The 18,499-nt window shown below is 41.9% G+C and overlaps 1 protein-coding gene across 1 annotated transcript in view; it reads left to right on the top strand.

Annotated features, from left to right (window-relative positions):
* The window catches only part of gucy1b2 (guanylate cyclase 1, soluble, beta 2), a 34,906-nt gene extending 16,847 nt beyond the window's left edge, over positions 1–18,059 (top strand). Inside the window, exons 10-17 of the mRNA XM_078243260.1 lie at positions 1–94; positions 2,095–2,291; positions 5,889–6,012; positions 6,091–6,252; positions 8,196–8,374; positions 11,041–11,195; positions 12,043–12,224; positions 17,866–18,059. Of these exons, the coding sequence (XP_078099386.1) occupies positions 1–94; positions 2,095–2,291; positions 5,889–6,012; positions 6,091–6,252; positions 8,196–8,374; positions 11,041–11,195; positions 12,043–12,224; positions 17,866–18,059 (1,287 nt within the window). The remainder of the gene's footprint in view (positions 95–2,094; positions 2,292–5,888; positions 6,013–6,090; positions 6,253–8,195; positions 8,375–11,040; positions 11,196–12,042; positions 12,225–17,865) is intronic.
* Positions 18,060–18,499: the final 440 nt, after the last annotated feature.

Genomic DNA, 18,499 nt, shown 5'->3' with positions numbered 1-18,499 from the left:
GTGACCTTTACTATAGAGAGCATCAGGAAATTCATCAACAGTCAATTTGTCTTGAAGAGCTACAAAGACAATCACACCATGCTCAAGCTAAGAGGTAGGTTCTAATAAACAGTACCACAATACATTTGTATAAACAAGCCACCCCTGCACTGTTACATGCATTAAAGAAAATGTACTCAACCGAATTAACTTCATCTTCTACAGTATGTGCTTTTTGAGAAAAGCTTTGAAAAAAGGTCTCTACTTCCAGTAGTCCCCCCCCCCCCGCCCCCATTTAGTACGACAGTGGCGAGGAAAAACTCCCTTAAGCAGAAACCTAGAGTGGTGAGGAAATCTTACTTTTAGGGAGAAACCTTGGACAGACCCAGGCTCTTGGTCTGACGGTGCCGGTTGGGGGTGTGATGAGCAGTATCAATTATAGTAACAATAAAGATAATGGAACTATGACTAGAAATAGTAGTTGTAGTAGGTCATGGCGTAGCAGGGCACTGCAGGGCACTGCAGGGCGTTACAGGGCGTAGCGTCTAACAAAAAAACTTAGAGTAAAGTTGGGTTTCTATTATAGAAACAAAGGCTGTTTCTCTTTTAGTGCGAGAAAAACACTTAGACAAACGTTTCTGTCAATGCTGGATTATGGTAATATTTTATACATGCATGCAAATCAATCTTCTCTGAAAATGCTGGACTCAGTATACCATGCAGCACTAAGATTTGTAACTAATTCTAGTTTTCGTACTCATCACTGTAGCTTGTATGAGAGTGTTGGTTGGCCTTCTTTGCACAATTGTAGGTTGGAGCATTGGTATATTTTTCTTTTTAAGGCCATACTGTGTAAACTGCCTCCTTACTTATGTTCTTTTCCTGACTCCAAAAGCAACTGCCTAAAGTCACTAAAAGGAAATGTAATCTTCGATCATATGGGCAAATCATGTATGACAGTCCCTGAACGCGAACTGTCTTTGGTGAAAGTGCCTTTAAAGTTTATGTTTTTTTTTACTGTATATTTTAAATATGGAACTATTATACTGCCGTCTTGGCCATGACTCCCTTGAAAAAGAGATTGTGAATCTCAATGGTATTCTTTCCTGGTAAAATAAAGGTTAATAAAAATAAAATAAATAAAAAGTAGCAGGGCATAGCAGGACATAGTGGTCATTCGACCACTGTGGTGCCAGAACAAGGACGTGACGGAGATGAGCGACCACAAGGTTTTTGGAGTGACCACTTGTCACCCAGGGTCACACCCAGGTTCCTTTCTGTCAGAGTCTGCATCACCACTATATTGTCATGATGGGCACCCCTTCCCCTAAAGAAACATATTCAAAGTCTTGTCCAGGTTGACCTTCAAGTGGTATCTTAACATGCACTTTGAGATGTCTACAGGCAAGCAGTGATGTGCCTCCGCCTTAGAGTTGGAGTTCTACACACACACTTAATTGTGGGGGGAGCAGAACTTTATTTATTTAGGCAGCCTTATCAGCAAGGACAGTGGGACACAAACAGGCATCAATGCAAGAGGAATGCCAAGGGTGAGTTTTGACATCTGGAAGGCAGAGCAATACATTCCATAACAGTAACATCAAACCCATCCTAATTTATGGTTATGAATGTTGCTTGGAAACCAAAGCTGATATAAAAAGATTGTGGCATTCCACATTGGATGCTTAAAAGAGCTACGTGGCATCATCTGGTCCAACAAGACCACAACCTTGGAATTACACAAACAAATTAAAGTAACCAAGCAAGAACGTGATCAGTAAAATTAGACAGAGGAGACTGCAATAGTGGGCCACATGCTTCGAATGGAGGCAGATTGCCTTCTAAAGGTTGTGCTGACACAGACTCCTCCAGGTAAAAGCATACGCAGAAGAACAAGAATGACCTTGTCCAGGACTGTGATGGACAATAGCCAACTTGAACCAAACTTAATAGAGGCTCATCATTGCACAATAGAGGTAGCTCATTGTCCCACAGGGGACTACGATGAATGAGTAAATAAGAGCAAAGGAAATTGAGCAGGAATGTCAGTACCACCGAAATGATATCTGAGCTGCATTCTCTCCATAGGTTAACCTGTTTTGCATTTATCTATAGGTCAGATGTTGTGGATGGAGTCTCTTGGCTGTATGTTATACATGTGTTCTCCGAAGCTACGAAGCCTCCAGGAACTTCAAGATGTCGGCCTCCACCTGGCTGACCTGGCCCAGCACGATGTCACCAGAGACCTGGTTCTTCTCAACCAGCAACGTCTAGCTGAGATGGAGCTCACCAACCAGCTGGAGAGGAAAAAAGTAGGAAAGCAGCTTTTAGTTTGTGCAGTCTTTTGTGACATTCACATTCATAGGGATGTATGTTTGTATTCATAGGGCATATAGGTAGGTGGTCTGGCTTCCATGATCATACCTGAACCAGGTGGAAATGCTATATGCATTGCTTGGTAAAAGTGCATACATATTGTTGGTTGGTTGGTTGGTTGGTTTGTCTGCCTGTCAGTCCGCCACTTTGGTTCAGATTGTCATTTTGTACATATATTGATATACTGACGTTGACTTTTACTTTATGGCCACCATGAAGTTGACATTATTGGGTTTTAGTGAAATGCCAGAATATTAGTCTTTGTGAGCATGTCAGCATGCTGATGTTAGTACTGCTGTGTCTTAGTCCAGCCACTTAAAGCCACTGGCATATGGCTGTAGCCTCTCACAAGTTCCATATTGTCAAAAGTGAGATTTCCATGTCTTTTTTTACTATAAAGCAGGTAGAGGTGCTATAGAAATACTGTGAAAGTATCTAAATCTGGCAATCCACAGAGAAATGCACACAGCCCGTATTCAGAAACCGTGCCTTTAAATAAGCCTTTAGGACTGATGTCAGAATTATACTGTATATTGGTAGAAAGAGCTGCTACAGTGATGTTACAGTCATTCCCCGGATGCAATGATTGCGCAGAGACGCCGAGAGCGCAGATGTGTAAGACTCGGAAATGCTGACCAATCAGAGCAGACTAGGCTTTTTCAGGAGGGGGTCTTAAAGGGACAGGCGCTAAAACAGAGTGTATCAGGCAGAGGGTGAATACAGGTATATTCAGACTAGGGGTTGCACAGACTAGTCAACTAGTTGACTTTACTACTCCACAATGACGTTTTGAGCTTGATGTCTACTTGTCGCTGATCACATGGTTTTGTCACTAACAACATGGACGCCTCAGAGAAAGTAACAGGTGAGAAGGTTGGTTGGTCAGATGAGCACTGTCACTTGCAAAATTAGTCAAAAACCCAGCTCATTTGGAATTTCGTTTGAAAGCCACGGAACGTTTAGGACGTATTGAGATGTTGGAAAGGACGAGGAGGACGCAGGAACTACGGTGCTAACGCTACAGGTGTTACCGCTGGTAAACCCAATTGTGTGACTAGTTGTGTTGATGCACAAACTGAAAAATGGGTATTTAAGCTCACTGCAAAAACACTTCCTGATAAATTGGACAGGTTGCAAAATTCTAGAAAGGCAAAAATGTTAATGACATAATCAGTGACTACTGGACCTCGACTTGACTTTCATCACATTAGTGTTGACTTTAAAAACTCTGAAGTCATTCAACCCCTATTTCAGATACAGTATGATAACTTTTGTTAACATTTCTTTTTATATATAAGTATAAACATAAAAAATGAGCATGCTATGGGCCCTTTAAACCCAATCCACATAGAAAGTGAGTTTTTGATGAACTCACGGAACATTTTCTTTTTCTTTTATCAACTGTTTAAACTCTAGAAACTGCAAAACTCTAGAGAAATAAATGTTTTGTTGTTTTTTTTGGAACATAGGATTATGACAGATTGAGGTAACAGCAGATGGGGTAGATTTCAAATGGTTTGCGTTAAATAACAGCTGTGCGCTTTACTAGCCATCCCAGGGGTTTACCGGGTGTCATTGTAAAGAAGTTGTTTTTTGGAATAATACACATTTCACTGTGGCTATTCGGCCTTAAAGTCAAGATGTGTCCTTCAAAGAAAATATGACATAAGGAAGCTGGTACCAACCAATTTCAACAAATAATACCATGACCTTCACCTGTCAATCAATCTGCAACTTTTAGCTGCACAGAGCTACTGTAAGATCCTCTTTAGCGATTGTAGCTCCGTATCATGCTAATCTCTAAATCCACCCACTTATTAGCCGGCCAATGAAATGCAAAGGATTTGATTAAAATCCTTCTTGTAACTGTACACCACTCAGATATTCCTTTTACTGGGAAATACTTCATAGTACAGAAACTGTAGAGGCTCTAACTTGAGCAGAGATGAAAAGGGGAGGGGCGTGGGGCTAGGGATAGGCAGTGGTGAAGAGATGGGTCTTGAGGCGAGACTGGAAGATGGTGAGGGACTCAGAGGTGCGGATCTCTTGGGGGAGGGAGTTCCAGAGCCTGGGAGCTGCCCTGGAGAATGCTCTGTCCCCAAAACTGCGGAGGTTGGACTTTTGAATGCAGAGCAGACCAGCTGAGGTGGATCTGAGGGACCGTGAGGGTTGGTACGGGGAGAGGAGGTCAGTGAGGTATGAGGGGGCCAGATGGTGGCGGGCTTTGTAGGTGAGGACCAGGATTTTGTAGGTGATCCGGTGGGAGATAGGAAGCCAGTGGAGTTGTTAGTAAGAGGATAAGATTCAGTGTCATCGAAATCCAACACAAAAGTTAATCCTTGACCCCACCATCACATTTGAAGTTGGTTAGACAGAGTATCTTGGACTGTGAACAGTTGATATAGTAGCCAGGCACCCAACCATAACTGTTTATCAGATTATGGATTGATAGAGGTGGTGTTCAGGTATAAGTTAAATATAATAAGATGTCATCTGCCTATTGATAAATTTTGTGATGATCGTAATGGGGCAAATGTACAATGTTTTGAAACAGTTGGTGCAACATATTGTTAAACTATCTTGACATTTTTTAACTCCAAATAGTGACCAAAGGTCAGGGCAAAAAAATCTAGCAAAATGTCGTTAAGGTGTGGACACACAGAGCCGATTGGGCAGTCTGGCGAGGTCAGTGACTCGAGTCTGTTCCGTGTGTTCCGTGCCGTCGTCCGTCCGAGGAGCTGTCATCCTTCATTTTGGCCGATTTGACATGTATAATCGGCGGGACGGGCACTGCCAGCAGTCGGACTCAAATGACCAATCTGATTGGTAGAGTGCTAACCCGGAGACTGGGAGCGGAAAGACTAGAGTCTCTCAAAATCTGACAAAGATCTTTTAAACTGACCTTTGTCGATCTGACATGAAGACAGATTCAGCAACTGCACGGCCTATTTCTCGCTTAAAATGTTTTCAGAAACACGTTTCGGTGAACTATTTTAGTACAATATGAGATCGTATTCTGAACAAGCCGCCATGACAGTCTGTCTTTGAATTTCCGGAGAAGTCAGACCCATGTGACGCATTCGTCCAATCAGCTGCCGGTTTTCATTTTTGGGCGACGACAGAATAGCGCCGCCTGCTGTTATGGAGACTTATTACGTCTCGTCGCTTTGGTGGGTTCCGAGGCATTTTTTTGACCAATTTGGGGAGACTGATCAGTCCAACTGCCTTTTCTGCCGACGTTTGGCCGCATCCACACCTTTTAGACCTTTTAAACCCCTCCTGCAGCATAGCCCACTTTTCTGTTGTTTCACAGTATGTTCAGTATGTTCCAAACAAACCTTGTTTTGCTAATTATTCACTAATGATGTAGTGTTTTTAAGCTATGTTGTAAAGAAACTATCAGTGTCATCTACCACTTCAACTGTTTTCAGTGCTTACACTTATACTGATGGGAGACTTCTGTGTACTTACACATTATCATATATATCATTGAAACTCCTTTCTGGGTTTATACTTCAACTGTCTGTCTGTAGGAGGAACTGAGAATTCTGTCGCGGCACCTAGAAGCTGAAAAACAGAAGACAGAGACTCTGCTGTATGCCATGCTGCCACGCCACATAGCTGATCAGCTTAAAGATGGGAAGAGCGTAAAGGCAGGTTAGTCTGTCTGTCAAACATGCTGTCTATCTCTACATGTCTGCCTGTTGCTCTGTAAAAGTGTTTTGTCTTTTTCAGGGGAGTTTGAGGTGTGCACTATTTTGTTCAGTGATGTTGTAACCTTCACAAGTATCTGCGCTGCCTGCGAGCCCATCCATATTGTTGACATGCTTAACGCCATGTACTCCAAGTTCGACCGACTCACCAACATACACGGCATCTACAAGGTATTATCCCACTGTGACATTTGTCATCTCTACAGGAGGTTTAGAATGGATATTGTGGTGGTTGAAATAAACATTTCTAGGTAATTTTGAGGTTATGTTAATGTTCAAACAATGAAGCTATTGGGCCCTATTTTAACGATCTGAAACGCAAGTATCAAACGCCAAACGCAAGTAGCTCTGTGGGCGGATCTCAGGTGCTTTTGCTATTATACCGGCGGCATAAATGACTCTTGCGCCCGACGCAAATCTAAAATGGGTTGGTCTGAAGTAGCTACATTACTCATAGGTGTGGTTTGGGGGTAACGTGCAATAAACCAATCGGAGCGTTATCTCACATTCCCTTTAAAAGCAGGCGCGCTTGTTCCATGGCGGATTGCTATTATAATGGCGGATTTACTTTAATACATCCATGGGCGCACGCCAGGAGCAGTTTACAGCCGAGGAGACCGACGTTTGCTATTGATTTTTCTTTTTGTCAAAAATGTAAATAAAGAAATGTCACAAAAACATACTTTCCGAGGTTTTGGGCTCAGTCTCACTGATTCACGAGGTTATGAATGCATGGTGATATTTTTGCAATGTAGTCTAACATTAGACCGAGATTACCTCACTATAGACGATGCAGCTCTTCTGTCTCTCCTCTCCCGTGCTGCTGCTGGGGCATTTGGGTTAAGTGGCATCGGCACATGCAGTTCAACATCACATCTCCTTAAGTCCTCTAATATTTCCTCATTTATGTCATCAACACATCCATGATTCATGGAAATTTTTTGTAAAACAAGGTCATATTTTCCCTTGTATTTATGTATGGTTTGCAAAAATGGGAACTGCTGATGGTCCGTGAGATGAGAGAAGCAAAGTGTATGCGCGGTGTGCACACTCTACATTACGGCCAAGCATGCGCCCTTAAAATAGCATCTGAATAACGCGCCACTGACTTTAGACTAGGTTTTTCCTGGTCTGTAGCGGAACAGTTTTCTGAAACTGAGAAAATAGGACTAGGGAACATTTGCGCCGGAACACGCCTCCTCTTTTTGCTGAATCGCCCCCGGGAGCGCAAGTTCATTCCCTAATTTACCGTCGTGAGTCTGTTGAGGGAAAAGTCCGCTGTACGTCGGGTGCAAAATAGGAATGATACATGCGTCGGTGTACAAAGTCAATTGCGCTGGGTGCAAAATAGGGCCCATTGTGTTAAAGCGAAAATGCACTGTACTGGATGCGATGACTCATTCTGTCATTTTTTACCTGTGCGCACTCAGAACATTGTGTGTATAGTTTCTATATGTGCTTTGTATTTGTAGGTCTGTTTGTCCCTCACCCTGCAAAGTACACCTTATGTAATTAGCTACAAATGGGCAATCTCTAGGAGGTGATGGCACAATTAACACCATTTTGGCTACAAATTCATCAAAGAAATCTCTCTTTTAAGTCAAACTTAACCATGATCCTTATTGATTAATTTTTTATTGAATCCATTTAGGTTCAGCTTTTATTACTTGTAAAAAAAAAAATAGAAATAGTCTAAATAAAAGTCAAATAATTAAATAAGATCTGCCTTCGTTGGCTGAAAAAGCAAAGATACTGTAGTTTCAGTGGTAGACCATGTTCCATGATCACAACCTGTAGTTTCAATCTGAAAATGAAATGAGCGTACAATAAGATGAAAGCCATGATCAGCACTGGCTGAAAAGCTTTCCTTAAGAGATTCCTTAGCATCACATCCTAGCAAATCCAGGTATTTTATCACCCTGTAATCAAATCTGATCAAAAGCTAATGCTAAATGTCTTCATATAGACATGTAAAGCAATTGTATGTTCAATATGTTGGAGATTATAGGTGCATCATGCTATATATGGCAGATGGTTGTGACTGCATTAAAAGGTTAAAGATTTGTCACAATATGTTCAATAGAATATGTAAGTGTTCATTTAATTTCACATTGTTTAATCAAATAGTTTGGTTACTGTTTGGTTTTGGTTCCCTAAAGGTTGAGACTATTGGTGACGCATACATGGTGGTAGGTGGCGTTCCAATCCCTACAGAAACCCATGCACACAGAGTGGCAAACTTTGCTTTGGGTATGAGGATAGCTGCCAGAGAGGTCACCAACCCTGTAACCGGCAAACCCATACAGGTACGATTTTTTTATCCTGTCAGATAGTTTATGAGCTGCATGTTTATGTTTATCCTAATTGGTATCTCATACCAGCCTATATACTTCAAATGTAACTGAAAATCAAGCTGAAAAGAGCTGGTCCCTTCTGATTATATGATTCAAGTCTTTTGCACCTCTGCAAATGTAACCCACTCTTGGTAAGAACACCTCGCTCTAGGTTCGGCGAGCTGAGTCAGAGTGCAATAACCATAACAACACAAAAGAGGTGTAATTTAACTGCAACTTTAGTAGATGAATTGCCAAGAAATCTACATTACATTTACTATGTGAAAAACAATAAACAGGCCCTTTAAACAAAATAAAATTGTCCTTGTATGGAGTTCTCCAAAATGTCTATCCAGGTCAATGTGTGATGAGTAGTGTTTCCTGAGTTCCAGTCTAACGGAAGTTAAATCAGTCAAAGGTCATGAGTCAAAGTTCAAAGTTCAATGTTGTCTATGTATATCTGCTGTGGGTACCAATCTGGGGAACTGGCACACTCCTACCACATGCTAGATATTTCATCAAGCAAGTTTCAATAGCGACGGAGATCCGATTTCCTGGAAGTCGCACAGGGTGGCTCACCATCTACTGGGTCAGTGGTTGAATCTCAGTAGTCAATAAAGACCTGACCTGCAGTTACAAACAGGCTCATAGTCTCTGCTCTGTTTCACCTTATACTTCTCTTACATATCTCACATATTTCTGTTGTACAACATTTGACCAGATCATAACAAATCAAAATAGTCACTGGCTAAGTGAAAATACTTCTGCTGAAACATTATTCTCTGGTTCACTCTAATGTTTTGAATATAATATATAATGTTGAATGTATGTATGAATGTATGAATATGAGGAATTATTTTTGTTCTAACAACATATGGTTAACATATAAACACAGTGTAAATAGACATAAAAGACAATCAACAGTGTAGCGTAACACCCTATTTAGGCATATATTTAACATTAAATACACACACACTTTAATTTTACTTACTGAGTAAAAGCAAAATGTGTTTTTCTGTAACAGTACCTGCTCCACAAACGGGGTACAGAGTAATGGCCCTTAAAAGTACAGTGAATTACATTTCTTAGTTCACCAATTCTCAATAGAATACTGCTTGTACAATTCAACCATTTCCAGCAACACTAATAAAAGTGACCAAAAAAAGTTAACATGTTAGCCAAAATTATCGTTTCCTTTCTGTCTTAGTAACAGACTCTACTCATTAACTACAGTGGAATGGTAACTGTAATTTCTTGTGTTGAAATAACCTTGTTGCTAACACACAACAACTAGCAAAATAGCACTGAATAGCTAGCTTACCGAGGCACAAAGTGCAGCATTTTTTTAGATGAAACCGGTACTTCTTGTTGTTTCACGGCTCTCTCAGGGAACCTCGACGGTTATTTAATAACTGCACAATGCCAATAATCTTTACAGCGTCTCTCTAAGTAGTTTTCAACCTCTGCAAAACCTTGTGTCGTAAGGTGCACGTTTTCAACTCAAGACGTTAGCTTGGAGAGAAAATTTTCACCGGACTCTTTTTTTTCTGCTTCCTCAGAATGCACTGTAAAACTTCCGGTTAAACCCGACAGATGCAAAAATGGTTAAAAAAAAAAAGTAAAAAAAGGAGTGATTTATTTCAAACTTATCACACCTAGTATTTAGTAACAAAATAAACATTAACTTCAATCTACATAAATAATTCAGTAGTTTATCACTTTTATTTCGATTATTATTTTAACCCAATTTTCGACAGGGTTACACAAACTTGCCAAGTGACGCTGGATGTGGTCAAAAGTTATGTTCAGGTACTGAGACTACTTAATTAAGGTTAGAAAAATATGGTGGTTTTGGGTTAAAATCAGACGCTACTTTACGTCCCGTGACGCAGAAGGAGACATAACTTTGTTTGTTCCGTAAAGTAAAAAAAAAAACTCAAACAGGACTCAAACCCCGGTCTCCTGGGCAAAAGTCCTGAACCTACCTCCTAATGCAGAAATTTGGCACTCTTGTACTTTGTCACCTTACTTCCTGCTTTGCTCCCGTGATAACTACTATGGCAACAAGAAGGCTCCCCTACTATAAACGTAAATATAAGTCATAATTGCTACTTCAACAAACAACTCATTTGGGCAGTTTAAGGGAGAGGACAATCTCACAGCAGCATCTCTTTCCAGAATCATTCCAGGCCAGCCCCTACTCTCTGTAATCTCAGTTAGTAAGTGGTTGTATCCAGTCTATCTGTGTGAAGACTATGCTATAGCAGGAAATCAGGAGCTAGCCTAGATGAACTCTCCATTGTCTTCATTTAAATGTACAGTACTGGCACCAGCAAGCAAAACTCTACACACATCATTCAGCATCGGGTCTGAGAACCAACCCAACCAGCATATCTCAAGAAATTGAGACACGCCAAGGTCTTTTAATCTTAACGAGTAGAAGGACTGAACCCTTTCTGACATCAAGGGTCGCAATTCCCCTTTTGAGTTATTCAACAAATTATTTAACTGTCATTTTTCTACCACAGGATGTCACACTTGATTCTAGGGTTTGTGTCACAAAGTAGACCACTATTGTGTTCATGTACTCCAGCCAGCATGTACGTATGTGCTGAGAGTGGTGGGTCTGTATGTTTCAGATCCGTGTGGGTCTCCATACTGGTCCAGTGTTAGCTGGGGTGGTGGGGGAGAAGATGCCTCGCTACTGCCTGTTTGGAGACTCTGTTAACACTGCCTCCAGGATGGAGAGTCATGGAGTCCCTGACCACATTCACCTCAGCACTTCCACATATAGGTATATGTGTGTGTGTGTGTGTGTGTGTGTGTGTGTGTGTGTGTGTGTGTGTGTGTGTGTGTGTTTAGACCAGTATCCTTGGAACCACATTTATATTTGATGATTCTGCAGATCATGATTACTGTAACATCCAGTGTGAACATTTAGGGCCCTATTTTAACGATCTAAGTGCACGGCGCAGGGTGCAAGATAGGGCCCTTAGTATCAATGGTCAGTGCCAATTGATAAAGGAGTTTGTCTTTTATAAATTTATATCAAGGCAGAAAGAAAGGGTGTAGCATGTAGCAGGTCTGAGTGAAACACAGTGGAAATACTATGATTTTACCTTTTTAACTATATCTGATAACATTTTGTAAATTTTCTTTTGAGTGCTCGTGGAGCATTATTCTGTTGTATGAAAAACATGGTATAAATGAAGGATATACATGTATGTGTTTTCTATTTCAGTATCCTGATATGACTGCATGCTGTCACCTCAGCTAAAGGTTCAGAGGAGCTGCTAAACATAACTGGCCATAGCGAATTAATGGCACAGAAAATAACAACAAATAGCCCAAAACCAAAATAGGCTCTGTTGAAAACAAGGGAGATAGTGTCCAGTTGTGAGGCTGCACGTTATCTGTATATCACCAGGTGCAATTAGACATTGGGACATAGGGTCAGTTTCAGCAAATATGACAGAAAGTTAGTTTTACCTACTGCACCTTTAAGAGCAGTGAAAATATGTTCCTGTGCCCATTTGCTGAAGTACAGTGGCAGTTATAATCACTTTTTCCAGAACTTTACTTATTTCGCTTCTGTGTCCCTCTGTATCCCCTCAATCCAACCCACCCCATCCCCTCTTCAGTAAGTTGAAGGATGCTGGCTACAACATACAAGAGCGTGGGCAGATTGAGGTGAAGGGTAAAGGCCAGATGACCACTTACTTCCTGCTGGGGAACCCGTTGGTGTCAGAAGATAGCATCATGGGAAAAGAGGTTGGAGGGCCATGTCTTTACAGGGATGACCTTCATAGCCAGAGCAAAGAAGGTAGGCTAAAGCTATAAAAAAAAAAAAAAAAAGGGTAGTGTGTCTATAGTAAAGTCACCAGGGTGATTTGGTGGCAGCTAAACATGTATTGGTTTACAGACATTAGTATACTGATGTATAATATACGCCTGGGAAAAGTAGATAATGTAGGTTTGAAAAAATACAGGTGTACAGCAGTAGGGCACATGTTATTGGTTTCATTTGACACCCTTGCTGCCACTTAAAGGCGTTACTGTGGCGACAGTAGGCGGGGGATTTGAAGTGAGCTGCACTTGATAAGTGTAGACGGTAGGTGGAAGCAGAATGCTTGAATCCTGTTGACAGCATGGTTGACAGGATCTTAGGATTGAAAAATTATACACACTCCGACCACAAAGTGGGTTGCAAACTGGCTTACATCTCGCCCCCTCTGCCAGACATCTGGCATGTGTGTTGAGGCGAGTGTCCAGGTTGCAAAGTGCTGCTTCCACAGGTGCTGCTGCGTGACAGAAAGGCTCTGGAGTGAGTGCAACTAGCCTGTAGCTGCCCCAAGTTGATGAAGCAGATTTGGACTCGTTTCGAAAGGCCGATGTGGATTTATCCGCCAATCGGCTGAACACCCACTGCCCGCTATAGTTCTCCCTAACGCTGATGGATGGTCGCATTTGCACACAGGCCATGGCCAAGAAGGCTACTTCATGCTTTTACGCCGCTCCGTCTTGGTTGTCGTAATTCTGGTGGCCCCGGGTTGCCGCTTGGTGCCGTAGTATGCAGAAATGATTCAAATGATGGTGTACTAGCCCTGAAATATTCCCCAGTTCTTGGGGCTCTGTCTCAGGAGGCAGGTGCGATAGACACGCTGCTCACTCTGGGCCAACCTTGCCTGGCTCCTGAGAGGCAAAAGCTGAGGAGGGCTGGACTGGCTGTGCAGGTTGTGCAGAATATCCAGGTGGCAAGAACGGGATCCACCACCGCCTGTTACAAGCATAGGCGCTGATTTATGTTTTCCTCCGTGGGTGCTCACTGTCTTTCAACTCAGGACAGCGAGATGAAAAGTGTAACTGACACGTAATCGCGATCAGCTTTGTGGGAAATTAAGAATCAATGCCATCCTGTCTAGTAGCCTAGGCCTAAACACGAATTAGCACACAAATCCACACAGTAAAAACATGCAATTGACCACCTAGACCCACAAAGCTACCAAATGTTGAATTAGATTTGCTGTCTTACCATTGCGGTTAATTATTCAGGAGGAATGTGTCTCTGCGTACAGCAGTGCGCTTGATGAAATCATCAGCGATGATGTCCAGGTCCTGCTGTTGGGCCACTTCTTTGTGAGAGTTAATTATAGCGACGTGATTTAGTCGGGCTTGTCCCATTGTTGACCGTAGATACGTTTTCAGTCGACGCATCCCAGAAAATGACCTCTCTGAGCAGCAAGATGTTACAGGGACAGAGCCAGTTTCAAAAGCTTTGTGACTTCTGGTAGCATCGTTCTCAAGTGCGTGCATCCATCTCCTTTCATGAAGTCATATACATAGGCGCCGATACTGTGGGTGCTCCGGTGCTCAAGCACCCACGGTGAATACCGAGCACCCACTGAGCACCCACGTGTGCCAGACTGCCAGTAGGCTACATACAAAAGCAAATTTAATGATGCAACTGCATCACGAAAGCTTTTAAAGATTCTTGGTCGTAGATTGATGATGGAAGACGGGCATTCATGTTTTTAGCTGTAGTGCAGATATTACAAAAGTGTCATATGGAGTCATATGGAGTCATATGCTATCCAGGGGTATTTTGCTTTCCAACTAGGCTGATATGTCCTTCCCTTATTTCGTCCATCTTCACTGTTGCTCCTAGCTTCACTGTTGCTCCTAGCTTCACTGTTGCTCCTAGCTTCACTGTAGCTCCTAGCTGCTTCACTGTTGTTATCTGCTTCTGACAGGGCACTGGTAGAACTCTCTGCATTGTTGGTGGATGTCGATGCAGTTGCATCATTAAGTTTTGCTTTTTTAATTACAAATCTGTCCATTTTAGTTTCACTCTGATTACCGAACGCTCACTGTATAGTGGGGGGATGGAGCGGTGTCACTAAAGAGGCGTTTTCATCCAAGAGATGCTGGTGGATAGGATATGGAGCAGGGGACTGACAGCGACATAACCAATCACACTATGACAGACGCTCCACTTAGCACCAACTGCAATGTTTATTTTTAAAATGTATGTAGCCTACTGGCAGTCTGGCACACGTGGGTGCTCAGTGGGTGCTCGATATTCTCCATGGGTGCTCAAGCCCCGGAGCACCCACGGTATCGGCGCCTATGGTTACAAGGCAAAGTGGCTGGGGTTCCAACGCTGGTGTGTGGAGTCTTGGTTGTCAGCTCTATTCTCTCTTTTTTGCAGTTCCTGATGGATAGAGTGCTGTCTCATGTCACTATTAAAATCTCTTTGTGCTACGAGGGTTTTGGCAACAGACTTTAGACCTTAGCATCAATCACATGCCCCAAGTATTCCACAGATGCTTGGAAAAACTCACATTTTACCTTACAGACTCTCAAGCCATATTCTTCCAGTCTCTAATGAGTTACGCAGATGCTCTTCATCATCTGCTCCAGTGCACAGGATATCATCTAGGTAGCACTGCACTCCCTGCAACCTGCTCAGTATTTGATTCATATTTCGTTCAAACAGTCCTGGAGGTGATGTTATACCAAAAGGCAGTATGCTGTATCTGAAAAGTCCTTGATGTGTATTAACGGTCAGCATTTCACGTGACTTTTCTTCCACATGCATTTGTAAGTAAGCCTGATTGAGGTCGATTTTGCGGAATTTTTGTTCCCCACTCAGTCCAGCAAACTTAAATTTTGTTTATAGTGTCAAATCACAACAGTTACAGATAGAGTAAGCACATTGTGCGACAGTGGCAACGAAAAACTTTCTTTTTACATGCAGAAACCTCGGACACACTCTGGCTCTTGGTGGGCGGCCATCTGCTGCTGACGGTTAGGACACAGAGACACTGATACAGATATAAAGATATGGAGAAATGTGATTGATAATAATTATAGCAGTTGGTATGATGAACAGTGGCAATTATAGTATTAATAAAGATAATAGAAGTATGACTTGAACTAATAGCAGTAGCAGTGCAGGCCGTAGCAGTGCAGGCCGTAGCAGTGCAGGCCGTAGCATTGCCCCCCCCCATCTGTTAGATGAAATTTTCGGCCATGCACGACGCGTGGCAGTGTCGGCAGCCTTGTTCGGTGGTGTGAGGACATATGTACTCTGGCGTGGTGATCTACGCCTTGTCCGTTCATATGGTTCTACCTCTTGGACATGGTGGCTCCTTTTCGGAGTCTGTGCTCGCTGGAGCGACACAGGACTGGTGAAAAAGGATGGGAGTGTGCCAGTTGTGTCACATCTGGCCCCCCTCTGGGCGTGATACACCTACATGCTCTCCTGCTCCTTGACTGAGGGGATGTGATGTGCAGGGTGTCCTTGCTTGACTCCTGCAAGGTTAGGCTGTGGCTCTACCCTGCTCAGTCGAGTACTACCTGGGGGAGCAGGGTCCCCTTACTTATCTGCTATGGCGGCGTTGTTTTTCAGAAGTAGGTGGGCTGCGGCAACTAGCCTTTAGTTAACCCTAGTTTCATAGCACAAGTGGAGCCCTCTACCTAGGGGCCCTGTCACTCCTATGCCATCGCTGAAGAGGACGTAGGTAGGTTTTATGCTGTGCTGCTGCATGGTTCTGGTTGGCATGTCCTGATTGGCCGGCTACGTTTATGCAAAAATCTGTTATAGAATTAGGTTATAGAATTAGGGTTATAATAGCATAACCTTCGCTACAGATTTGGATCTTAGCATAGCATATTTGAAAAGAAGTGTGAAAACTATTACCTGTCCATAAAATGTGACTGTTGGGTTATGTATGATTAAAATATCTGTTTTTAAAAAACTTATTCCCATAAATATCTAATATTTCTTCTATATAATACATGGTCATTCAATAGTGAGTATCCATGCTATAGCATTTAGTTCAAACAGACATAAAAACATAACATTTTTGGCTGGAGAAATCATTTCTTCAAAAAGCCCACTCCCACTCAGCTGTGAATGAGGTCTGCATCCATCAGGTAGAGCTCCAGAACTGCTGTTTCTCATGTGATTCAGAAGAAGATGTTTTTAGTGTCAGTGGAAGCACAAGAGCTCAGTCAGGGAGGAGGAGATGGAGAGAAGGAGGTCATGGTCATGCATGACCAAGGGCGTAAAATGTAATCTATATTTTAATTTGTTTTTAATTTTGTCCTAAAAAGGAACTAAAATGGAACAGTAAAAAAAGTCTAGTCAAGCACAGTACTCTTTGTAGATTCATTATATATTATAGCATCAGGTAACACAATTATTTATATATATATATATAAATATATATATATATTAGGGCTGTCAAACGATTACATTTTCTTAATCGCGATTAATCGTTGAATTTCTATAGTTAATCGCAATTAATCGCATGTTTTATCACATGATTCAATTTCTATTATTTTGCATTTCAGAACAGTTTTTAAGTACATATTAACAATGGAAAGCAATTCTTACCAGTATATCTTGATTGGGAATCAAATGAATGCAAAGAAAATGACTTTATGAACTTTATTTTAAGATTTGTATTTGTTTATTATATATTTAATCTAGTCACACATTTGAATCTAGAGTCAATATTAGGGTTGGGTATTGTTTGGTTTGGATACCGGTTCTACAGTGGTACTTTTAAAACGTAAAAAGTAAAAGTAAAAAGAAGGGTACTAAACAGTTGGCGACATTAAAGAACGTCTTGTTTATTGCTAAGGCCATATCGTCAAAATTAAATTTTTAATAATAATGTAATCACTATAACAATAACTTATTTCACTAGTAAATAGCTGTTGAATGACAAAAACAACCACCAGATGGGAAAGGGGCATTTAACAACAACTTTGAATGCACCACAAGGCTGTAAATTACCAGTTTCACTGAACGCACCATCTGTGTTTTTCCGACAACAGCAGCTGCAGATTGTTACATCCCTGTGTCGGAATCCTCTACAGTGAAATACAGACAAACTTTACACCGTTTAGTGTTAGCTGTCAGCACTGTAACTGTGTTTAATCCAGCTACTAGCTAGCGGTAGGCTAACGTTAGCTACTATCGAGTGTAGTGTTAACTAGCTAGCGGTAGGCTAACGTTAGCTGCTGTCGAGTATAGCGTTAACTACTAGCGTCGTGTGCGGCAATGTTTCTGTTGCCTGTAAGGTCTGTTTCAGAGCATCAGAGAGAAGCGCAGACATATCAGTGGCACCAGAATGAGGCACCTAAATCCGCGTTGCTATTCCTGCAGCAGCGGGATGTGTTTTGAGGAATTACGGCAAAATAGTAGCCTGTTAGGCACGATGCAAAGCCGAGTGAAGTGAAAATAAATTAATAAATGGCGTCATGCGATTAAAAACAATTAACGCATTATGCTCGATGCGATTAACTCAATGCTGACAGCCCTAAAGAGATGTCCAAAGAGATGTGTATTTGGTGGATGTATAAACATGAAGTAGTAGATGTAATACTTTTAATTGTGGGTTAAATGGTTCATTAAATTATAAAATCTTAAAAAGAAATTCTCTTTCATTTAGAGTCTGACAAAGTGCCTGATGTGAAAACTGTGCGAGGAGACACACCATCAGATGGAGTCTTTGCCCCGGACCCCACCCGATTGGCCTCCATCACTCCCTTTGCCTGGGACATCACTCCACCATATGAGACCAACGAGAACAGCTCTGAGATATCTGCAAGCAATTTCAACAGCCGACTCTGTGTCTTATTCTGACTAAGAACCCCCTGAGCCTCCTATAGCTCACTGAAGTTTAACTGTTCAGGGTTCTGCCAGCGTAGAGATGGTTGAGCTCAACACAGAGAAAAATATGCAACTTTATTATAGCTCCAATAGCACAACAAGGGAAGAGGACAAGACAACAGTGAGGACACTGTTACGACAGGTCTTTCAGTGAATGTAGTTAGTGCCAATACTGACCCCAGTACTGACGTATGACACATGAGGGGGTTGCTTTGTGGAGGAGACTATTAGTTAGATTACTTACATTAGTAACAGGGGCAACTCAACTCCAAACCACACTGACACTATGTTACAAAGTTACAGTCACAGTTTAGTGAGCATACATGTACCACTTAATACCACAAAGTAGCTTAGTTTAAATGTAGTATAACAATTTGATATGTTTTGCAAAAGTCCAGTCTTGAAAACCTGAA

Source organism: Sander vitreus, chromosome 24, assembly GCF_031162955.1.
Source record: "Sander vitreus isolate 19-12246 chromosome 24, sanVit1, whole genome shotgun sequence".
In the NCBI taxonomy this organism is placed as follows: Eukaryota; Metazoa; Chordata; class Actinopteri; order Perciformes; family Percidae; genus Sander; species Sander vitreus.
This window is presented reverse-complemented; position numbering and strand designations above follow the sequence as displayed.